General features: G+C 44.1%; 1 protein-coding gene across 2 annotated transcripts in view; it reads right to left on the bottom strand.

Annotated features, from left to right (window-relative positions):
* Positions 1-851: 851 nt before the first annotated feature.
* The window catches only part of mrvi1 (murine retrovirus integration site 1 homolog), a 123,178-nt gene continuing 98,592 nt past the window's right edge, over positions 852-25,437 (bottom strand). The window contains exons 14-20 of one of the 2 annotated variants that reach the window (XM_068046706.1): positions 24,088-24,241; positions 19,565-19,614; positions 15,602-15,703; positions 10,345-10,481; positions 7,682-7,804; positions 6,468-6,593; positions 852-2,070 (exon numbers count right to left, since the gene is read on the bottom strand). In XM_068046706.1, coding sequence (XP_067902807.1) covers positions 1,824-2,070; positions 6,468-6,593; positions 7,682-7,804; positions 10,345-10,481; positions 15,602-15,703; positions 19,565-19,614; positions 24,088-24,241 — 939 coding nt within the window. In that variant the 3' untranslated portion in view covers positions 852-1,823. The remainder of the gene's footprint in view (positions 2,071-6,467; positions 6,594-7,681; positions 7,805-10,344; positions 10,482-15,601; positions 15,704-19,564; positions 19,615-24,087; positions 24,242-25,437) is intronic. The other variant, XM_068046707.1, reaches the window with a different exon arrangement.

The raw sequence follows: 25,437 nt of genomic DNA, 5'->3' as shown, positions 1-25,437 counted from the left end.
TGGTCAAGGCATTGCCATGGAGAATGCATGAGGGAACTATTGTTCTCCATGCTTTTGCTAAATTCAAAAAAGGCACAATGCCTGGACATGTTCCTTTTGGCTGCAATTGGTTTGGCTCGTTATTCTTCAATGGTTCTGTAATGCCTGTTGGGAAAGCACTGATTGAAGAAACGTTTCCTATTTGATTCTGGATTAAATATAATCAATCATAAAGAATGTTCTCTGGGCAGCGGGAGAACAAGATCCAGCCTGAAAAGTGCCCAGTCTACCTCAAATTACCCTGGAAGGATAAGGTATCTTAAAAATGTGAAGCTAGCTGTTTCACACTGCTACTATGCAGTAACAACACAAATGGTATTTTCCAATAACAGGATGCTGCTGTCCGTAAGTCCCAATGACTGGTGATTTGTATCAAACAGCACGTCCCTTCCATTGTTTGCAAGAGGCAGAGTACTGACCGTACTCAACCAGCCTGTACTTGCAAAACTCAAAATACAATTGTTAATGTTAGATGTGATTCCGCGATTGGATAGCACTTACTGAACAATCCCGAGCATGCTAAGAATTACACTAACAACCAATTTAAGATTATCAGTCGGGCTCGCAAGGTGGCTCATTTACGTTGCTCAAAGCTACATATATTCATAAGCAGAGACCTGTCCTCTGAAGGCAAAAGGAACATGTCCAGGTGTGGTGCTGTTTTTGAATTTAACAAAAGCTTGGGGAACAATAGTTCCCTCATGCAATCTCCATGGCAACACCTCGAACAATCAGAGTCTACTTGGCAACCAATCAGCATCTTTTCTCATGCAGTATAAATTGTTGCTCCCTTTGAAATTATGTATTCTTGCATCTGTCCTGATGAGTGCAAGCCAAAAGACTTCAACAGCACCTCTCTTTTTTCAGCAATACTTAAGTTCTATACTACCAAGTCACTAATGATAGAACGGTTACAGTACAGAAGGAGGCCATTCTGTCTGTCGTGTCCGTGTCAACTCCCTGTAAGAGCTACTCAGTCAGTCCCACACCCCCACCTTTTCCCTGTAGCCCTGCCATTTTTTTCTCTTTTCAATATCCTTTATTATTTTACAAAACTCTTTAAGATCACCTCTCAGTTCTTTCCTTTCAAGCCAGGAATCTGATTACTCAGTCTCTCTGATGCTATCAGACACATGGCTCCACTCTCTGCTCTGCCTCCAGTGGATGAATGTTTCTCTTGTGTCTTCATGACCAGAACTAGACACAGTGCTCAAGATGGGTCTGATTAAAGCATGGTACAGCTTGATCACAACCAGCTCTGTGACTCTCCTGTTTTGGGTAGTTCAGCGTGATGGATTAAAGCTAGATTTTATTTCTCTTAAACTGAAAATCAGGGAAGAAAGCGCCAGTGAAAACAACAACATAGTTACTAAAAGAACCATTTCTGATAACCTGATCTGTCCTCCACTCACAGATGGACAATAGAAAAAGGTTTGCTCCAAGATTGTTCAGAAATATGAATATTTACTCACATCCCTGTATCAGAAATAACATTCAAACACAAAGAGAAACAATAAAATCATTAGATGCCTGTTAGGGTGAAACTGTTAAATAGCTGGAATATCTCAGAGTGCTACGCCCACTTAGTGCTATACTGTTCCCACTTCCCAGTTGGCAGCCAGTCACTGCGTGAATCAATGGTTCAAGCAACAAAGGTGTTGAAGAGTTCCTCTGTACATGCCTGTGTTCACACACCTTTCGAAGTCTTGTGAAAGCTGTCGCCTGGTAGTTTGACTTGTGGAATGATTCGCACTCTCGTTCTCCTAGAGAGGCCGCACTTTCAGTTATACTTGTGCACGGTTCTTGTGCCTTGATCCTGAGAATGGCCAGAGGTATTTCTGCACTGATGAGCAGCTGCTCTTCCCGCGAGGTGTGTTCGAAAGGTCATCACACGGATAATGGAGAGAGGTGAAGATGCTGATGAGAACAGCAAACAAGAGGACCACAGCCCCCGCAATCCAGATCACACCGCGGTGCTTCAAACACTTCGGACACAGTCTGTCGATCAGCTCTGAAACTTCTTCAAACTTACTGTAAGAAGGGGAATGAGAAAGAGAGAGAGACAGAGAGAGAGACAGAGAGAGACAGAGAGAGAGAGACAGAGAGAGAAAGAGAGAGAGACAGAGAGAGAGAGACAAGAGAGAGAGAGACAGAGAGAGAAAGAGAGAGAGACAGAGAGAGAGACAAGAGAGAGAGACCAAGCCAAAAAGAGTGGAATAGGTGGAAAGAGTGAGAGACAGAGAGAGACAGAGAGAAGGCAGACAGACAGACAGAGAGAGACAGGGAGATCGAGACAGAGACAGAAATAGAGAGAAACAGAGAGAGAAGGCAGACAGTCAGAACGAGAAAAAACATGGCAGGGACAGACAGACAGAGACAGAAAGAGGGTAAAGAGAGGGAGGGAGAAAGAGAGACAGAGACATACAAATGGAGTCAAAGAAAAAGAAAGACTCAGAGAGTGATAGAGACAGACAAAGAGAGGCAGAGAGAGTGAGTGAGACAGAGAGAGATAGAGAGACACAGACAGACAGAGGCAGAGATATAGCGTAAGAGGGAACAAAAGAGAGACACAGAGAGACAGAGGAAAATATTGAAGGGGAGAAACAGAGAGAGGAAGCAAGAGAGCGAGTGAGCAAGGGAGAGGGAACGAGCGACAGAGGGACAGACAGAGAGAGAGAGAGACAGAAACAAACAGTCAGAGGGAGAGGAACATGAGAGAGTGAGATAAAGAAGGAGAAAGATAAAAAAACGAGGCAGAGATAGAGAGAGACAGAAACAGAGTGAGAGAGAGAGGAGAGACAGTCAGACAGACAGCGAGATACACTGCTTTTCATTAATTGTATCAAGATTAGTGACCAGCTTTTCTTAATTCAATATCTGGAGTAACTCGGGTGAGTTCCCCTCTTTGATTTACTGAGCCAGTTCCCTATGCCCACAGACTGGGCAGAGAGACTCCTGTGGAGGAGCCAAGTTCAAAGGGCCCTGAAGTCCTGTGGATCTCCCAGCATGGGCAGAGTGACTCTGGGACTGAGAGAAATGGGCAGGAAGACCATGCCCATCCCCTGCTGGCAGGCACTGAGATTTCAACCTGTGCACTGACAGAAACAGCACAACTCAAACTCAGCAATTTTATTTCCAAAGGTAGCGGGGAGTGGGGTAGGGAGAGGGTTTGGAAAGTGCACAAGGTTGCAGTTTTTGTTTACAGGAAGAGGTGAAGTTGCTGCACTTTTGTTATCTAACAAAGTGAGGATTTTAATCAGCGTTATCAACATTAAAGCTTTGTTATCTCTTTACCCAGAAAGTTCCTTCCGTTTCTGCTGCCTCCAGTTCAAGCCATGTGTACTGCTCTGGTGTGTACTGCTCTGGTGTGACTGCTCTGGTGAGTACAGCAGACTAATATTACAAACTCTCAGTAAGTACTGATTGCCAAAAATTATTCAGACGTCCATAGTTATGCAGGCTAAGGATGTATAAAACGTGACCAAAACACAACTGAGCTGAAAGGAAACAGTCTCCAGGCTTCTGCATTTCTTAAAATCATTGTTTTGATTGCCCATTCTTGGTTTAGCAATGAGAGGAGGTGATCCTGTCCCTCTAGCCTGCTCCACTAATCAATTAGATCATGGGTGATCTGTACCTCAACTCCATCTACCTCCCTCGATACCCTCACCCAACAAAAATCTATTGACTTTGATCTGGAAAGCTCCATTCACCCCCAACCCCACTCCCTCCCCGCACCCCTCCACCCGCTCCCTCCCCCCCATTCCCTCCCCTACCCCCCCCACCCCTCCACCCGCTCCCTCGCCCCCATTCCCTTCCCTACCCCTCCCCCAGCCCTCCCTCCCCCCCACTCCCTCCCCCCACCCCTCAGCCTCAACAGCATTTTGGGGGAGAGAGTTCCCGACTTCCGCTCCCCTTTGTGTGAAGAAGTGCTTCCTGGCATCACCCCTGAACGACCTGGCTCGAATTTATGGTTATTCACCCCCGTGTTCTGGCACCCCACTCCCCCAACCAGAGGAAATGGTTTCTCTCTATCGACCTTATTAAACCCTTTTAATATTTTAATAATTGAAATTAGATCACCTTTTTTCTTCTATATTCAAGATAATAAAAGACTAGTCTATGCAACTAGTCCTTACAATCGAATCCTTTAAAGCTCAGCATCATTCTAGTGAATCTGCATTGCAGCCTTTTCAAGGCCAGTATATGGTTGCATAGACTAGTCTTTTATTACCTTGAATATAGAAGATTAAAGGGTGATCTAATTTCAATTATTAAAATATTAAAAGGGTTTAATAAGGTCGATAGAGTGAAACCATTTCCTCTGGTTGGGGGAGTTCAGAACAAAGGGGTGAATAACCCAAGGTTTGCTGCTCAGAACTGAACACAGTCTCACCGTGATGGATTTTCTGAAGTTTATTTTCACAACAGAGTGACTTTCTGATCCATATGAGCTGGCACACAACGTGGGACTGGAGTCATGTGTATTGCGTAATTGCCTTTAAGAGAGATATCCTTTTAAGATCTTAGTATGCTAATGAGCTAAGTGCCAGGACATAGCCACATGACTACATATTAGTCTCACTCTGCTACTGTAACACCTAGAGGCAAGCCCTGTATATAAGTAGCTCTGCACTTAATATACTCGTTAGCAGTTAATAAACCTGTTTGAGATCTTCAATCAACTGAACTCCACGCATCTCATTTATGTTGTATCAGACAACATAAAAATCTTCTCATTACATGGTGGCCAACGTGTAGGCCAGACTGGGTAAGGCTGGGACTGGAGTCACGTATAGGCCAGACTGGGTAAGGCTGGGACTGGGGTCACGTATAGGCCAGACTGGGTAAGGCTGGGACTGGAGTCATGTATAGGCCAGACTGGGTAAGGCTGGGACTGGGGTCACGTATAGGCCAGACTGGGTAAGGCTGGGACTGGAGTCACGTATAGGCCAGACTGGGTAAGGCTGGGACTGGGGTCACGTATAGGCCAGACTGGGTAAGGCTGGGACTGGAGTCACGTATAGGCCAGACTGGGTAAAGGTAGGATGGTGGGGTTTGAACTCATGATCTGTGGGGTTACTAGTTCTTTATTATTATAACAAGACCAAGGAAGAATGAGGAGCGACAATATAAACTAAATGATCCAATTTTAAAGGGAGTGCAGGACCTGTGAGACCTGGGGGTGTATGTACACATCTCTTTAAAGGTAGCAGGACAGATTGAGAAGGCTGTTAAAAAAGCAGATGGGATCCTGGGCTTTATAAACAGAGGAATAAAGTACAGAAACAAGGAAGCTATGCTAAACCTTTCCAGCTCACTGCTTAGGGATACTGAACTGTGAATCAGGGCAATCAAGACCTGAAGTCAGGATATCGAATGCTGAATGTGGGATATCGAGCCATGAATTTGGGATTATAAACTTTGAATCCAGAATATCGAGACCTGACTCTGGGATATTACACACTGAGGGGTGAATTTTACCAGACCCCCGACGATGGGGGTTGTGGCGGGGTGGGGGGGGTGGGCTGGGAAAATACCTCCGGGAGAGGCCTGCCACGGGCCTCGATGCCGGGAAGGCCCCATCCCATATTACTGGCAGTGGCAGGGCCTCATGGAGGCCCCCACCCCCGTCGCTTGGTGGCGGCATCACAATTTACATAAGTTAATATATTATAATTAATGATTTAATCACATACCTGCCGCTGCCAGCTGTCCCACTGTGATATTCCGGTCGGTTGCCAGAACTCCCGTGCCTTCGGATCTCTGTTTGGAGATCCGAGGAGCAACACTGGTTTGGAGGGGGTGGGGAGCAGGTAAGTTTTCAGAGTTGTGGGGGGAGCGGGGAAAACTATTGCGATTGGTGGAAAGGGGTTGAAGCTAAAAGGTTATAAACTTTGTTGGTGGGGGGGGGGAAGGTCGGGATCGCAAGCTAAGTTTTTTTGGGGGGCAATTAATAAATTGTTTATTCATTGGGGGTGTGGGAGAGGGGATTGAAACTTTTAGAAAACTTTTCACTTTAATTTTATAGGTCCTGTAAATTAAAAAATTTAAAGTAAACTGGAAGCCCTTTAAAAATGGTGACAGTGGCTGTGCAGCCATTGCAGGGGATGAAGCGACTGCCCCCTGCACTTCATCGGAGGGGGTGAGGGGGGGGTTGCGGATTGCCCTGGCCATGTAAATGAGCCACCGTGCTAAATATCGCGGTAGCTCTGTGGAGTAAATCTCATGCGTGTGCTCTGCCGTTTTTGAAGCTCGCCACCACTGGTAATAATGCAGCCCTGAATCTTTAAAATCAGCACAAGCATGATTTGTGATGGGTTATATTAAACACAGCACCTGGTACCGAGCCCGACAATGGGAGAGCAGCCCCAGAGTTACTGCAACAACTCTTTTTATTAATGTGAGTGAGGAGTTCTGGAACTAACCTGCTTTTTCTTTCTTCTTTGCAGCTGGGCTCTGACTGTTCCTCCTTGTTCGGCCCCTCCACCTTCTCAGGCTTATCCTTTAACTCCTGTTCCTGGCTCAGTTGGGCTTTCAAACCTTCTTGGTAACTTGGAGAGAGAAACAGTTTAAAAGTTCTGCCCAACTTTTAAATGGATTGCTTTGTCAAATTTCATTGGCCCTAAACACAGAGTGCAATTGGATTGGGCAGTTTGGGCGCAGGTCCATTCAACCCTAAACTCCTGCACCACCCTGACTGCAGCCCGACCTCTGAGGTATTTATCTCAAGCACCTCTCAATGGCCATCCCTACTGGCCTCACAAAGGAACAAATAACAATGACAACTTGCATTTATATAGCACCTTTACCCTAGTAAAACATCCCAAGGTGCTTCACAGGAGCGATTATCAAACAAGATTCAACACTGAACCACATAAGAAAATATTAGGGCGGATAGCCAAAAGCTTGGTCAAAGTGGTAGGTTTTTAAAAATGTCTTAAAGGAGGAGAGAGAGGTAGAGAGTCGAAGAGGTTTAGGGAGGGAATTCCAGAGCTTAGCACATAGCAGCTGAAGACACAGCCTTCAATTGTCATAGAATCAAAATGGCACACGAGGCCATTTGGCCCATCTAATAGTGGAGCAATAAAAATTGGGTATGCGCAAGAGGCCAGAATTGGAGAAGGGCAGAGATCTCAGAGGGACTGACTGGAGGAGATTACAGAGATAAGGACCTCGGAGAGATAGGAAAATAAAGATGAGAATTTTTAAATCAAAGCATTGCTAGACCAGAAAGAAAGGACAGTGGATCATCAGTGGATGGGATGGGAATGCTCAACACATGGAGCTCTCAAAGCACTTCCATAATTCCGGGAAAGGTTTTCCTAGGGTTCAGTTATGGAGAGAGGGGAAAAATACAGCAAGAGAACAAGTTAAGCAGCTAAGCCAAAGGACAAGAAGCATTTCTTAAAGTTTTAGCAAGAGGCACCGAATAATAGGATTCCCAAGATCCTGACTATATGGAGGGAGCGGTTGTTGTGATATCTGGGAGCTCAGGAATTTCTTTGCAGAGTCTGAGCAGTGAGGACTCTCAGTATTGAGCAGGTCACACTATGTGATTGTGAGGGTGGATGCTGTACTATCATATATATATCCTTCCATTCTATACACAGCCTCTCTCCAGGCACAGAGGGAATCTCACCCTTTATTGTAAGCTTCCTCTTCGATCTTGGCTTTTGTCTCTGAGCTCGTTATCTCGACCTTGACCGGCTGGCCCTCTCCTGGAGTAGGACATTCATTCTCCTTATCTCCATTCTGCTTCCCGCTTTGGAGATAGGAAACAAGAAGTCAGATTCACTGAATCAGAAAGGGAGGAAAGCCTGCCCATTGCTGATCTTACAGAACAAGCAGCACCTTTTGCTATCGCTAGGTGTGTTGGAGGTTAAGATGCTCACCTCCCAGTTTGCTAACAACCAACTTTGATTGACAAGATACAGTGATCTCAACATACCTCGATTAAATAATTTGAAAGAAAGACTTGTCTGATAACAGGTCAAGCCAAAGCACTTTCCAGCCAATGAAGTGCTTTCTAAGTGTGGTCACTGTTGTAATGTAGGAAATGTAGCAGCCAATTTGCACAAAGCAAGATCCCACAACTAGGAATGACCAGATCAACTATTTTTTGTGATGTTGTTTGAGGGATAAATATCAGCCAAGAATCAAGGGAGAACTCCTCTGCTTTTCTTCAAATAGTGCCATGGGATCTTTTACACTCACCTCAGAGGACAGACAGGGCCTCGGTTTAAAAGATGGCACCTCAGACAGTGCAGCACTCCTTCAGTACTGGAGTATAAACCTGGATTATGGCCTCATGTCTTGGGAGTGGGGACTCAAACACCACAACCTTCTGACTCAGAGGTGAGAGATAGCTACCCACTGAACTACAGGCAACACTGTCCATGGTAGGTGGGAGAAAGAGGGCGTAAGGATGTTGTTAATTCAAGTCACTTCTTTAATGAATCCAAGTCTACAGGGATAGAAGCAGGAAACCTGCCAAGGTAACAAATGAGTGTTTGGAAACATTTTGCATCGTTATATATCTAGTTGACTATGAAACGATTGAATTACTTTTTTAATGTTCTGACTCTCCAAGCCCCTTGATGTTGAACCCGTCATTAGTTTTCAGATATTGCACGTTGCTGACATGTGATCTCCATATTCCCATTGAGGATTTATTCACCAATAAGGCTGCAGTTCCATGGATAGGCCCTTTCCCAAACCTCTCAACCCACAAAACTCAAACAATATTAACCAGCAAATGAGGAATAAATCCACAATCCCATGCTCCCAGAGGGGATCTGCATCTCCAGTGTGGATCAGAGGTGAGCTTAGGGACACAGGACCAGGAGGAGGCCATTCAGCCCATTGAACCTGTTCCACCATTGATGGCTGATTTGCAAATTAACTCCACTTACCCGCCTTGTTTCCATATCCCTTAATCCCCTTACCCAACAAAAATCTATCAATCTCTGTTTTAGCATTTTCAACTGACCGTCAGCCTCAACAGCTTTTTGGGGGAAGAGTTTCAGATTTCCGCTCCCCTTTGTGTGAAGAAGTGCTTCCTGACATCATCCCTGAACGGCCTGGCTCAAATTTTAAGGTTATGTCCCCTTTTTCTGAACTCCCCCACCAGAGGAAATCATTCCTCTCTATTTACCTGATCAACTCCTTTAATCATCTTAAACACCTTGATTAGATCACCCACTTAATCTCCTGAACTCAATGGAAGACAAGCCTAGTCTATGCAACCTGTCCTCATATTTTAACCCTTTTAGTCCTGGTATCATTCAGGTCAATCTGCACTATACCCACTCCAAGGCCAAGATATCAGTGTCCAGAACTGAATGTAATTCCTCCAGATCGGGTCTATCCAAAGCTCTGTACAACTGCTACATAGCATCCAGTCCTTTGTATTCCATCCCCCGTGAGGGCATGACCAACATTCCATTAACCTTTTTAATTTTCCAAACTTCACTCGCAACCAGAGCAGATCTCTGCTGGCTGTGCAGGAGTTAAATTTATCAACCCGTCCTGGAGTCTCCAGGAATTAAAGATTAATTTCAAGGACGATGCTCTGAGCAAAAACTGGGGTTTCATTATCTTCAAACAGTTTCATTTATTTGTCATGAAAATATTGGAGACAGAAAAAAGACTGTTTGACTGAGTGGGGCAATTGGAAGTGAAAGGCCTTGTGATCAAACCTCCAGGAATATCCAATCAGAGTTGGGAACACGGAATATAATCCCCCAAAAAATAGGTCAAAGTGGGAAATCTCGAGGGGGTGGAATACCAGGTTCTGGGGGCTCCAGCCCCTTGGCTGTAATGTTGATAGGGATTTGATGGTGCAACGGTTACGTTACTGGACAAGTAACCCAGAGGACTGAATTAATAATCCAGAGAATATGAGTTCAAATCCCAGCAAGGGAATTTGAGAATTTCAGTTCAGTTTTTTAAAAAGTTGTAAAATAAAAAGCTACTGTTAGTGATTGTGACCATGAAACTAAAAACCCATCTGGTTCACTAATGCCCTGTAGGGAAGGAAACCTGCCATCCTCACCCGCTTCCCCGGTCTCGGCCTACTTGTGACTCCAGTCCCACACCAATGTAGTTGATTCTTAACTAGTCACTGAGTTGTATCAAGCCAGCAGTTCAAGAAGGTCAACCACCTTCTTGGGGAAACTAGGGATGGGGAATAAATGCCTGCCTTCCCAACGATGCCCACATACTGAAGAATGAATAAATAATAAAAAACTCTAGGATGAAACTGGATTCAGCGGTGAATTTAAGTCCTGGTGCTGTACTCACTGTTCCACAACAGGAGCCAGTGTCGGGATGGAATGCATGCTGATTCCGCTGGAGCTGCTGGGATTGATGCTGCTGGGACTGCTGGTGGTGGTGCTGGTGACGATGTTGGAGCTGCTGGTGTTGTTATTCGACTCTGCCTACAAAGGAAGGATATATAACGAAGGAAAAGACAGTTTGTTAACCGTGTGTTGTTTGGAGGGCCAGTTCAGGAACGTTCGCTCAATGTTGACACTTTGGATGCCAGCAGCAAATCTCCAATGACAACATTATACCTCCCAACACCAACCCCCGTAAGGATAGTTACGCATAGATCTATATAACATTGATCTAGAGAGTTGTTAAGCTAAACCATGCTTCATTAAGATACCCAGCTGCAGCTGAGAAACATTTAGCTATTCTTAAACTAAATGATATCAACAGCACACACACAGAAAATGATGACATATTGTATTAAAAGCAGGAAATGTGGAACAGTCAGCAGATCTGTGGAGAGAGAAACAGATTTTAGGCTTCAGGTCAACAGCTTTTTGTCAGAGTGCAGCTCATCGACCTGTTTCCCTCTCCATAGATGCTGCCTGACCTGTTTTTATTTCAGATTTCCAGCATCTGCAGTATTTCATGACATATGCACCCACATTAGTCCCATGTAATGAAACCTATGTTAATACAGAGCTCCTTCGGGGCATATTGATTCATCTTGCTAAGGTACCTTATCAAATGCCTTCAGGCAATCCATATAGAGTCATAGCGTCGTTACAGCACAGAGGGAGGCCATTCAGCCCATCGGGTCCATGCTAGCTCTCGGTAGAGGAATCCATTCAGTCCCATTTCCCCACTGTATCCCTGTAGCCCTGCAAGTTTATTTCCCTGAAGTGCCCATCCAATTTCCTGTTGAAATCATTGATCGTCTCCACTTCCACCACCCTCGGAGGCAGCAAGTTCCAGGTCATTACCACTCGCTGCATAAAAAAGTTCTTCCTCACATCCCCCCTGCATCTCTTCCCCAAAACTTTAAATCTGTGTACCTTATACATAACATTTACTGTATTTTTTTATTTATCAGCTTCATGAAATTCTATTAAAATTGTTAAACGCGACTCGCCTTTACTGGTCATTCTTGATTAACCCATGCATCCCTCATTGTTTCCCGATTTTATCTTGATTATAGATTCTAAGAGTTTATCCATGACTGACACTAGACGAACTGGTCTATGGTTACCTAGTCTATCCTGCTGTCTATTCTTGAACAAAACTGACACTCCGCAGTACCCTGACACAATTTTCACATTTCAGAAGTCTTAATAATATTGTGGCCAGAGCCTCTGCTAGTTCTGCTTTGACTTCTTTCAAGAACCAAGGATGTAACTCCACAAAGGTGTGGTGGAATACTGCAGGAGTTGCCACATGTGCCAGGTTCAGGGGAAACCCCAACCTACAGTTCACCAGCCCTCTGCTGGAGAGAGAGAGAGAGAGAAAGAATATTCCGGAAGGAATGTGAAGAAAGAGAGCTGAACCAGCTTGAGTTAACTAGGGAGCTGTAGAGTAGCCCTAGTGAAAGTATGGTCAATATGGAGGAGCAGAATTCTGGGCTGGGTACAAAATTGCTAAAACTTGCTCAACCAATTCCAAAACTCAAGATGTGGAAGCATTTTTGTGTCTTTTGAGAAACTGGCAAGGCAGCTAAAATGGCCAGCTGAGACCTGGTCTCTCTTATTGCAGAGCAAACTAACTGGAGAAGCCTATGAAGTTTATTCTTTGTTGCCAGACGAGAGTTCATCAAGTTATGAACTGACCAAAAATGCTATCCTTGGGGCATATGAATTAGTACCTGAAGCCAATCCGCCAAAAGTTTAGAACCCTCAAAAAGCAAGCTAATCAAACTTATCTGGAGTTTCAAAGAAGCAAGCACTGGCTTTTGACCAGTGGCTGAGGACTTTAAAAATACAACTCAGCTTTGGGACTCTCAGAGAAGTAATCCTGTTAGAGGAATTTAAAAACTCTCTCCCATTCACAATAAAGATCCATGTCGAGGAGCAGTGGGTTCAGGGAGCCCGGCAAGCGGCCATTTTGGCCGATGAGTTTGCTTTAATTTATAAGTCGGTTTCCCAGGGGAGAACCTTTCCTAATCACCCCCACAAACGTGAAAAGGACAAAGGCTGGGAAGGTGATATCTGTCCAGGCAGTCCTGGAAGAGAAAGGAAAGCAGGAGACACAGGGGGCCCTCCTCCAGCCAAAAGGGAAGGTGCTGTGAGCAAGAGTGAGACTCGCAGACCTGTGTGCTTCCATTGTAATAAGGCAGGGCATTTAAAAGCTGACTGCTGGAAACTAAAGGGGAAACTGGTAGGGTTAATCAGGGCACAGCCATTCAGTGAAGACGAGGGCCTGATGGAAAACACAGAACAAGTTGTGGCTTTAACTGTGGTAAGAGTGCTACCCAGGAAGCTTACTATGGCCAGTGCAGGAAAAGTTAATAGGATTCCCAAAGGTTATCAGAGTTTCGTGTTTGCAGGTAAAGTAACCCCATATCCCTCGAGTGGGGCCAGCAAGCCCATAGCAATTCTCAGGATACAGGGGCCACTAGATCCCTTTTACTGGGAAAAGGCCTGACCTTTCCCCCAGAGAGTGCAGTGAACACCAAAATGTTGGTGAATGGTATTGGAGGGTAGTGTATGCCTGGACCTATACACCGGGTGTACCTGGAATGCGACCTAGTTTCGGGACCGCTGACTGTAGGGATTGTCCCTAGTTTGCCTGTGGACGGGGTTGACCTGTTCCTCGGTAATGATCTGGTGGGGGTGAAGGTGGTAGTTTCCCCAGTAGTGAAAGAGAGACCACAGGAGGTCAGAGAGACAGGGCAGTGGCAGGAGATGGTCCCCTTCAGAGTCCCTGAATGTGTAGTGGGTCAGGCCATGATCAAACCAGCTCCCCAGAGGAGACTGCATTGGCACTGCAGGCAGATGACCATGAGGTCTGCCTGGCCGAGACTTCCTTTGGAAAGTTAGGAGACCCAGGGAATGAATTAAATGGATTTTCCCTGGCTGAGGCTCAGCGAACCGACCCAGTATTGCAAGAGTTAGCACAGGCTGCCCAGTCTGAAAGTGAAGCAGAGGGAGTCCCTGATTGCAACTATTTGAAGAATGAGGTACTGATGAGGAAATGGAGTTCTCCTCACAGACCTGAGAGCAAGGAGTGGACAGTAGTTCACCAGTTAGTGATGCCACAGAGGTACCGGGGAGAAATATTAAGAAGAGCCCACGAGATTACTGTGGCATTACATGCTGGTATACAAAAGACCAAAGCTCGCATAAGACAGCAGTTTGACTGGCCAAAACTCCACAAAGATGTGGTGGAATACTGCAGGAGTTGCCACATATGCCAGGTTGAGGGGAAACCCCCAACCTCTAGTGAAATCTGCACCCCTAAGTCTTGTACTGTTATTAGGAGGACCATCCAGCAGAGGGCTGATGAACTGTAAGGGACCCCCTGAGAACAAAAGGGCACATGGCTGGCAAAAGTTTAGAAGGAGAAGAGGAAAAATTGACCAAGAGGGCAGGTAAAAGGAAGTCTGGGAAGAATCTCGGATGAAAACCCCTACCATCCGGTCAACCAACCCAGAATAATGTGAAAAGATAGACCCCACATCCTCCTATGTAAATGCAGACTCTAGAAGCACCCCACCAGAGTTGCTAACAGCATTTACAGGAACCTTCAGAGACAAAGAGAGACTTCTTGGGGGCACAGAAATCGTGAGGGTTATGCCTCACCTAATTGAAGTGCCACAGGAGAGTGCAGCCAAATCTGCACAAATACCTACAGATAGGAGTGTCCCAGAGAACAAAGGGGAGAGTAACAAAGACTCCTCCCCCACAGTCAGAGGAAAAGGGAACCAGCCATCCCCTGAAGTCAAAAGTCTTTGCATGACTCGGGGAGTTCAGGATGGACCCGCCCACTACTACTCTCCTGAGAAAAAAAAGGGGAAAATTAAAACAGCCCTGGCACCCAGAACAGACCATTTTTAATAAGCTTTAAGATTGGTGAATGAATGGAAATGAATGAGAGAAATTCATGGTTTTTCTTTCTGTATCTTATATTTCTCTCAATCTCTGTACTGAAATGTGCCGTTTTTCATCAAATCGCAATTCATTCCCCAGGATGTGGTGATGTCAGGCAAACCGCACCCCCCCCCTCCCCCACATCTGCAAAGACTGAGATACGCATTATTTCACCACATGAACATTAAAACTTAAAATTGCAAGCCCCTGAATGGAAAGACATTTGCATAGTAACAGACAGTTTTGGAACAAGGGACAAAGGACCATGTCCTGACACATTCAACCAACAATGGACGTTTGATTACCAGATGTTGAAGCATTCCAGGTTAACTACTAAGATGGCCGAATACACAGAAGTAGTCAGACCAGTTTTGGTCACATGACTGACTGTTGCAGTTTTTGAATTTGAAATTCCAACAGGGAATTTGTGATTAAAAAGCTTCTGGTTCCTGATTTGAGAACATCTCTCTCCTGTCTGCTCTCATTTTGCTCACACCAGCATCGGAAACCATTGAAGACATATGAACACTAAGAGAGAAAATTCTCCTACAGTGAACAGGTTTTAAGAAGAATACTGGGCCCCAATGAAAAGTAAGAGCTGTCTATAATCAAGGACTCTATGGAGAGCTGGAAACACAGCACAGTAAACAAGAAACTCTTTTGAAATTGCCTCAAACCTCTCCATTTTATTTTTCTTCTCTTTTCTGTCCCTATTTGCATGTGTGTATTCCGTGTGCATGCTAGCGTGGGCACGTTGTATATCTGTAGGCGTGAACCGTATTAGAGTTTAAGGTTAAGTAAGTTTAATAAATTTCACTTTTCTTCTTTAAACCTAAGAAAACCCTGGTGTGCTCATTTCTTTGCCTTATTATTGGAAAGCTGTGAACAAGGATTCATAAAAGCGGTGCTCAAAACACTATGTGTTTAAAATTAAACCCTTTTACAATAAGACCAGGTGAAGACAGTAGCAGACCCCTAGACACCTTTCTCACCTGGTCGTAACAGGTGAGATGAAGTCAGGAGGGAGGAGGCTTGTGTGGAGCCTAAACACTACTATGACCTGTTTCTGTCTGCAAATTCAATGTAATTCTATGCAACTTATAAATTGTTTGTCATATGGCATCTTAACACGAGTTCTCCCTTTATCTTTTGTACTTTTATCAATATTCAGATAAGCAGCTTTCAAAGACAAGTTGTTGACCTACCACAGTAGTGATGGCAGGCAATGTGGAGCTGCTGGCAGGCTGCCCAGGGAAGTTAATGAACTTTGGAACTACTGCCACACTGACCCTCCTGCGAGGCATAGTCTGTGGGAAAGAAAACACACCACTGTATTTAAAAGGCAAGTAACTGGGAGTGAAATTTGCCTTGGGCAACAGGGAAAAGTCAGGCGATAACATTTTGAAAAGGATGTTAAGCAGAGTCTGATGCATTATCGCTCAAGAACAATTTCACCCCCATTGATTTTATTCTGCAGTTACCAATATTAATCTTTCAGCCTGAGGCTGTGTGAACGGATTACAGCCAAGGTGGTAAGGAGTCTACCAGGGTGAGAGACTGTGCTCTAATAATTAATATCAGTGAAACATCATTTAATGTACTGGTACGAAACTCCCCAGTCTATTTTAACAGAGTTGTTAAGCCTCCTTTAGTTTAAAGGGATTAATACTTCCCCTAAAGTAGCAGTTAGAGGAATTTCATAGTAATGTGGCTCGTGTGCTCTCGTTAATGTTGACGGCTTTTACTTCTACACGCGTCTCAGAAGGATGACCAACAACACTAAGCCTCGAAAAAACTGCGGCAATCATAATGATATTCTTTTTTATCAACAATATTTGCATTCCCCTAGTGCCTGAAATCAAGTAATCATAGCATGCAGCTAAACATCAATGAATCATTCAGCTGAGCACAGACCCAGGGAAACCTCAGCCTCTCTGGACCAGTTATATTTATTTCCATATGCTCTGATGTTCTAATGAGCACTAAAAATTCAGTAATAATGCTACGAAAATACAAATGGCAATTTTATTACACTAATTTTAGCCGAAGAAGTTTTCAGGGCAATGGGGAAAGAGCAGGGTAGTGGCACTAATTAGGTAGCTCTTTCAAAAAGCCAGCAGAGACATGATGGAATGTATGGCCTCCTTTTTTATTATTCATGCTTGGGATGTGGGTGTCACTGGCTAGGTCAGCATTTATTGCCCATCCCGAATTGCCCATGAGAAGGTGTTGGTGAGCTGTCATCTTGATCCGATGTGTGACGGAATATAGGTGTAATAGGCTTAATTAAGTAGAATTTAGAAATAGCTAAAATATTATACCTTTTAGAATTTAAGATTGAATAAATGGTGAGTTTTTAAAAATCACTAACATTCCCCTTTAAGAAGATAGACTTAAAGAATTTCAGGTCCCTGTTATGAACCAGAAACAAGTTGGGAAATCCATTTGTGTCTCTGTTGTCAGGGGCTTGGAAGATAAACACACACATTGAAATATCCTGTCAGTAAGAGGTAGCAAGAAACTTAATTGGTTTGTGCAGACAGGTTGGCTCCGGAGGTTGCTTTGGGGTGCCATGGAAAGGGCAATTATAGATAATGAAACCATAAATGGAATGGACTCACAGGAACAAGAGAGGTTAAGTAATCACAATTATAAACATTTTGACCAGATAAGTGCTCACAACTTCAACAGCAAAGGAATTTCAGTAAACCATTAAGTGGAAATGGGAATAAAAGATATGGATTTTAAAAGGAAGCAAAACAGGAAGGTCACATTTAAATGCTAAAAGTCAGATGACACTTCAGAAACAGTATAAACATGAGAGGTGTTGAAGCAATGATTAGAAGTGTTGAATCCTCAACAATGCTTCTCAACTAAGGGGAATTTAAGGTAAAAAGTTTACTTTAAATTTTGATGGATATTCTGGATATTCTAAGACATTTTTGCTGTAACATTAGCAAGGTTAAACTTTTGGATTCTATGTTAGAAATAAGATTATGTATTACATCTTTTAGTAATAATTGGTATTGTGATATACTTATCCACTTAGAAGTGTATATTGCATGTTAAATTCTTTAATAAATCTATAAAAGTTAATAAATCATCTCATGTAGCATTCTGTATACAACTACAAAGAACTCCCTCTCTGTGTCTCTTTGATTGGAGAGATACGTATTGAAGAGAGTTCCCAGACCCTTATAATAGCTGGGATATTTATGACTTAGCCATAATTGTTAAAATAGGCTATCCGAAAGATGGTAATATTCTCTGTTGGTTTTCTTTCTTTGAGGGAAAGCTAGTACAATTTTTTGGACCCTAATAAGTGGCTATGAGAATTTGTCTGGTTTGAACTTGCTTAAAGGCGATTTGTCCCTATAAGGGATTAAAATCATAAATCACTTCAGTTACAGTCCATGGGGTGTAGGTACACCCACAGTGCTGAAAGGAAGGAAGTTCCAGGATTGGAGGGGAACTTGCAGGTGCTGCCCTTGTCCTTCTAGGTGGTAGAGGTCGCGGGTTTGGAAGGTGCTATCTAAGAAGCTTTGGTGAGTTACTACAGTGCATCTTGCAGATGGTACACACTGCTGCCACTGTGCATTGGTGGTAGAGGTAGTGAATGTTTAAGATGGTGGATGGGGTGCCGATCAAGCGGGCTGCTTTGTCCTGGATGGTGTCAAGCTTCCTGAATATTGTTGGAACCGCACTCATCCAGGCAAGTGAAGAGAATTCCATCACACTCCTGACTTGTGCCTTGTAGATGGTGGACAGGCTTTGGGGAGTCAGAAGGTGAGGTACTTGGAACTGAACACTGTCCAATCATCAGTGAACATCCCGACTTCTGACCTTATGATTGAAGGAAGGTCATTGATGAAGCAGCTGAAGATGGTTGGGCCTAGGACACTACCCTGAGGAACTCCTGCAGTGATGTCCTGGAGCTGAGTTTTTTTATATATGTATTCAAGGGATGTGGGCATCACTGGCAAAGCCAGCATTTATTGCCCATCCCTAATTGCCCTTGACAAATTGAGTGACTTGCTGGGCCATTTCGAGGGCATGTAAGAGTCAATCACATTGCTGTGCATCTGGAGTCACATGTAGGCCAGACCAGGTAAGGACAGCAGATTTCCTTCCCTAAAGGACATTAGTGAACCAGATGGGTTTTTACAAAAATCGACAATGGAATCACAGCCATCATTAGACTAGATTTTAATTCCAATTTTATTAATTGAATTCAAACTTCACTATCTGCTGTGGTGGGATTTGAATCCAAGTCCCCAGAGCATTAGCCTGGATTACTAGTCCAGTGATATTACCACTACGCCACTGCCTCCCCTATACACTCAATAAAGTACTTCTGAAGTGTAGACAATGTTGTGATGTAGGGAGAACACATCATATATATGACCAGATCATGATTCTGGTATTGAAGCAGGGAGATGGCTCCATCGTGAATGGGTGGGGTGGCCTTTGGGTATGGTTCCTTTGCTCGGCAACCTATTCAGAAAGAAGTTAGCTGACCTGGACTGGAAATCTGTGTCCACCACTTGTGACTTGTTAATACAGGGATTATTGCAGTGCCTCGATCTCAATAGAATGAACACTGGGAGCATTTTACAACCGCATGGCAATCCACTCTGACAGATTATCGTCTAGCTAAAGTCTTTCGGATGACACGTTAAACTGAAACTACGCCAGGTCTCTCAGGTGGACATAAAAGATCCCACGGCTACTCTTTAAAGAAGAGCAGAGGAGTTCTCCCTCGTGTCCTGGGCCAATATTTATCATGATAACTATCACCAAAACAAATCCAGATGATCCTGTCATTTATCACATCACTGTTTGTGGGATCTTGCTTTGCACAAATTGCCTGCTGCGTTTCCTACACTACAACAGTGACTCCACTTCAAAACTGTTTTATTGGCTGTAAGTGCTTTGGGATATCCTGCTGATGTGATAAGATACTTTATGAATACAAGTCCCTGCTGCTTTCTAATCACATCTGTAGATAACAATGAAAAGGATGTATATTGGGACACAGAAACGTTTAGAGAGACTTGAACAACTTCAAGAACAGGTTGGTATTCAATATCTGTTTCGAGGATTGGCTGGAATCCATGACAACCCCTTTGAACATGCAAATAAAATGGCTTCCTTGGTTTGGGTCCTACCTTTCCCAGTGTGAGTGACATAGATCGGGCTGTTCTGGGAACGCCATCATCTGGGAACAAAATACAAAACAGTTAATCACAATTCTTGGAGATCAGGTCAGACGTTAGCCCCTGAAAGTTTCTCACATTGCTACATTTTACCACAACCCCAGCCAACAACTTCCCCCACCCTCATTAAGTCCCATGTATCTCAAACAGCTGAGATCTAGATGCTCTGAGGATTTTTTCACCGACGAGACATCAGTGCCAAGTACAGTTCTTTCCAAATCATACAGCAGAAAAGGAGGCCATTTGGGGGAGGGCGTAGTGGTAATGTCACTGGATAATAGTAATCCAGAGGCCCAGGCTAATGCTCTGGGGAGTCGAATCCCACACGGCAGATGGTGAAATTTGAATTCATTTAATAAATCAGGAATTAAAAGCTACTCTAATGGTGACTATGAAACCATTGTAGATTTTTGTAAAAACCCACCTGGTTCACTAATGTCCTTTAGGGAAGGAAATCTGCCATCCTTAACTGGTCTGGCCGACATCTGATTCCAGACCCACAGCAACGTGGTTGACTCTTAAATGGCCTAGCAAGCCACTCAGTTGTACCAAACTCCTATGAAGCCTAAGAAAAGCCTAAGGGCGGCACAGTGGCGCAGTGGTTAGCACCGCAGCCTCACAGCTCCAGGAACCCGAGTTCAATTCTGGGTACTGCCTGTGCAGAGTTTGCAAGTTCTCCCTGTGACCGCGTGGGTTTTCGCCGGGTGCTCCGGTTTCCTCCCACCGCCAAAGACTTGCATGTGATAGGTAAATTGGTCATTGTAAATTGCCCCTAGTGTAGGTAGGTGGTAGGGAATATGGGCTTACTGTAGGGTTAGTATAAATGGGTGGTTCTTGGTCGGCACATACTCGGTGGGTCGAAGGGCCTGTTTCAGTGCTGTATCTCTAAATAAATAAAAAAAAACAAAAGGAATGACCTACATCCCAAGGACTGCAGCAGTTCAAGAAAGCAGTTGACCACTACCTTCTCAAGGACAATTAGGGATGGGCAATAAATGCTGCCCTAGCCAGTGACATCCAGATCCCCTGAATGAATAAAAACAAATGTCTGTGCCAACTCTTTGAAACAGTTATCCCATTATTCCCACTCTTTCCCCCATAACTCTGCAAATTCCAAACAGGACAACCGAGCAAAGGAGAGGTGATCTAATTGAGACATACAAAATTCTGAAAGGGCTTGATAGGGTAGAAGCTGAGAGAATGTTTCCACTGGTCGGGGAATCTAGAATGTGAGGACACAGTCTCAGGATAAGGGGCCGATAATTCAGGACTGAGATGAGGAGAAATTATGACAGTAAAAGGGTTGTGAGTCTTTGGAATTCTCTACCCCAGAGAGTTGTGGATCCTCCATCGTTGAATACATTTAAGGCTGGGAAAGATAGATTTCTGGTCTCGCAGGGAATCGAGGGATATGGGGAGCTGCAGGAAAGTGGAACTAAAGCCCAAGATCAGCCATGATTGTATTGAATGGTGGAGCAGACTCGATGGGCCATATGGTCTACTTCTGCTCCTATTTCTTGTGAAAGATAGAAGCACAAATAGTGCCAGGTGGCATAAACATTGAGGGATGAATGCCCAGTTCTCAGGAGCTGTGTATGGCTATCCAGCCATCCACCATTTGAACTCTCCGATGTCAGGCCTCGCCACAGACAGAGTTTGTCTGAATTGCACAGAGTGTTTAATCTGCGGGGACAATGCTCATTCAACAAGGATAATATATTTCAAAGGAATAACTCTTAGCTCTTGCAATCGGGTAAAGAAAAAACAAAATGTGGAGAGATTTGAGAAGCTGGGGTGTTGCTCCTTGGAGCAAAGGAGGTTGAGGGGAGATCTGATAGATAAAAATCATGAATGGATTTGTCAGAGCTTTCTGCATTTATTCTTGGGATGTGAGTGTCACTAGTAAGGCCAGCATTTGTTGCCCATCACTAATTGCCCTCGACAGCTGAGTGGCTTGCTGGGCCATTTCAGAGGGCAGTTAAGAGTCAACCACATTGCAGTGGGTCTGGAGTCACATATCAGCCAGACTCAGTAAGGACATTAGGGAGCCAGATGGGTTTTTACAACAATCTGGTAGTTTTACCATTACTGAGACTAGTTTTTTAAATTCCAGATTTATTAACTAATCAACTGAATTTAAAGACCACAGATTCTGTATTGGGATTTGAACTCATGCCTCCAGAACATTAATATTTCTGGTTGATGAGTTGAGTAACATTACCACTACACTATTGTTCCTTAGAGGAATGGATTCTAGTGCCAAGAGGGTCGGTAACCAGATGACACATATTTAAGGTGTCAATAGTTCCAGTGGGGAGATGAGGAAAAAATAACATCTGTGCAGTGGGCTGTTGCAATCAGGAATGTGCTGCCTGAAAGGGCAGCGGAAGCAGATTCAATATTAACTTTCAAAAAGGAATTAAATAAATATTTGAAAAGGAAAAATATGAAGAAAGAGCAGTGGAGTGGGACTAATTAGATAGCTCTACCAAAGAGCCAGAACAGGCATGATGGGCCGATTGGCCTCCTATAGACTAAGCCTATGTTCCCTAGAGTTTAGAAGAATGAGCGGTGATCTCATTGAAACAAATAAACCTCTTAGGGAACTGGCAGGAGAATCTAGAACACGGGGACACAGTCTCAGGAAAAGGGATTGGCCGTTTAGGGCTGAGATGAGGAGAAATTTCTCCACTCAGATGGTTGTGAATCTTTGAAATTCTGCCCAGAGGGCTGTGGATGATCTGTCATTGAGTATATTCAAGACAGAGATAGACAGACTAATGCCCAGAATGAAGGGATTTGGGGATAGGGTGGGAAAGTGGAGTTGAGGTTGAAGATCAGCCATAAGATCTTATTAAATAGCAGAGCCAACTCGAGGGGCTGAATGGCCTATTGTTGCTCCTATTTCTTATGCACTTATGTTCTGTGCTGCAAGATTGTAAGAAAAAGTGTGCAAGTGAAAGGACAGTTTGAAACTCAGCATTTTGTCTTTATTGCATTGAAGATCTGAAGGGAAACATCGTAGGAATTTTCACCAGCATTATCATTAAAAACCTCTCAGATTAAAACCTCATGCAAATAGCAAGGACAGTAATTCTTAAGTCTGTAAATGCAGCCTGTGAGTTTCCCTCTGATAAATAAAGGGTGAGTGAGTGCGAGATGGAAGGCCAGGGAGGGGATGAGGGGGAGGGGAATCCAAGCAAGGGATGTCAGGGAAACAATGGAGGCTCCTTTGGATAGTTCAGTTCTGCCACCTACTGTTGGTGAATTGATACTACAAACTTTCCTCCGAACGGGTTTATTGCTGGCTGAAAGAATTCAATAGTTGGATGAGTGACTGTCACGTGCTTTGTTTCTCTTGGAACTCACTTTGAAGTTGACCAGTTTTAATCCTAGTCTGAGAAATAAAAATGTTTGTCCCAAAGCAACAACTCCTCTTCCCAATTTTGAGAACTTGTTCTTAGATTATTTGAACACCCCTTCTGTGGTAAGTGAGTGCTCACCAAACACTCACTACTTCACTCAAATTTAATTCAAGCATTTCAGTGACTGAATATCGAATGCCAACTTGGAGGAGATGGAATGCTCAGTGCTTTATCTCAGTCTAATCCCACTCTCCCCTCACTCCCTGTATCCTTTAATATCCCACCCAGTCTAATCTCACTCCCCTCACCCTTTACTATCCCACCCAGTCTAATCCCACTCTCCCCCTCACTTCCTGTATCCTTTAATATCCCACCCAGTCTAATCCCACTCTCCCCCTCACTCCCCATACCCTTTAATATCCCACCCAGTCTAATCCCACTCTCTCCCCCCTTCCCATATCACTTAATATCTCTTTACATCCTGGATGGTGTGAGTTAGCCAATCTCAATTGTGGCAATGCTTAGGGCACACCAATTGGTCTCAGGACCCTTGAGGTTGAGGACAGGGAGTATAAAAAATGGCCAGGGTTCCTGCTGACAGATATCCATTGTTCCATACGGTATGAAGAGGATCAGGCTTGGTTGTGTAACCTTTCACGGTGGTATAGCCTTCCATCACTCTCTGTCTCTGCCCCATCCAGGAGTCAGTGTATTCAATAGAGTTCAGTGGGAGTTAGCAAACAATTTAAAGAAAAGAATGGCATTTGTGTCCAAGATTACAAAAAGATACAGTGAGGTATAGGATAACACACCAGGACTAAAACTGGGATAAAACCAGGATAAGACTATGGATTTGTTTTTGGCAAGATGTTGCCCGCCCCTTTTAAGCCAGCTGTCATGAGACCGAGTGTCTCAGCCTCACTTTGGGGATGAGTTATGATCTCTGCTTAGAACCCTCTCACAGTGACCGGGCCGAGATGAGGCACTCATCACTTGGTCCCTTGAGCTGGTGTCCTGCCAGTTTTGAAAAGCACATATTGGAGTGAGCTCTTTGTTAATCACAAACCAGACAGACTCCCCCGGAACCCAGAGAGGACTGCATGCTCCTACCGCTACTGTCTCCATATGGACCATAGCTACGGTTCGAATTCTGATTGGCCAGCTTCTTGAATTCCGTTAGCTCAGCGTGATCCTTCTCGTACATCCTCTTCAAGTTCTCCACATACTGCATCATCACTTCCGTGGCCTTGGACATTCGTTTCTCCTGTAAACACGCAAAATACCTTCAGACTAACAAGAGGCCACACTTAAAGGCTCCATGCAAAAGGAACATTGATAGATTACATCCCTCTGAGGTATATGCACTCTTCCAATTCTGGCCTCTTGTGTATCCCCAATTTTAATCACCTCATCACTGGTGTCCGTGCCTTCAGCTACATAGGTGCTAAGCTTTGGAATTCCCTCCCTAAACTTCTCCGCATCTCTACCTTTCTCCTCCTTAAAATCTACATCTTTGTCCAGGTTTTTGGTCACCTGTCCTAATGTCTCTTTATGTGGCTCAGTGTCAAATTTTGTTTGGTAATGCTCCTGTGAAGCACCTTAGGATGTTTTGCTACATTAAAGATGCTATATAAATGCAGATTAAATGAGCGGGCAAAACTGTGGCAGATGGAGATCAATGTGGGAAAGTATGAGGTCTTCCAAAACAAAAACAGAAAATGCTGCAGATATTCAGCATCCACTTTACACCTAAGATTGATCAGAGTATTATCTATATTTATTATTATATTATTGGTATTAGTCCTGGCATGGACTCAATGGGCCAAATGGCCTCCTTCTGTGCCGTAAATAACTCTATGACCATAAATGGCGAGGAGCTAGGGACAGTGGAGGAGCAGAGAGAGTTCAGGATCCAAATACAGTAATCAGCAAAATCTAGTGGACAGATCCAAAAATAGGTTAAAAGGCAAAAGGAATGTTGGCCTTTATCTCAAGAGGACTGGAATACAAAGGGGTGTAAATTTTGCTAGAGCACAGGTTAGACGCCAGCTGGAGTAACTGTGTTCAATTCCAGGCACCGTACCTCGGGAAGATATACTGGCCTCGTTGGGGATACAATGCAATTGACCAGAATGATTCAGGGGCTGAAAGGGTTAAATTATGAGGACAGGTTGCACAGACTTGGCTTGTATTCCATTGACTATCGAAGACTAAGGGGTGATCTGATCGAGACGTTTAATATGTTACAAGGATTTGATCGGGTAGATGGAGAGAAACTGTTTCCTCTGGTGGGGGATGTCCAGAACAATGGACCAAAATCTTAAAATTTGAGTCAGGCCGTTCAGGGGTGATGTTAGAAAGCACTTCGCACAAAAAGGCTAGTGGATGCTGGGGTCAATTGAAGCTTTCAAGACTGAGTTTGATAGATTCTTGTTGTGAGTAAGGGTATCGAGGGATATG

The sequence above is a fragment of the Heterodontus francisci genome, chromosome 14, assembly GCF_036365525.1.
Source record: "Heterodontus francisci isolate sHetFra1 chromosome 14, sHetFra1.hap1, whole genome shotgun sequence".
NCBI classification, from domain to species: Eukaryota; Metazoa; Chordata; class Chondrichthyes; order Heterodontiformes; family Heterodontidae; genus Heterodontus; species Heterodontus francisci.
The sequence above is the reverse complement of the archived record's forward strand: the minus strand, read 5'-3'. Positions and strand labels throughout refer to the sequence as shown.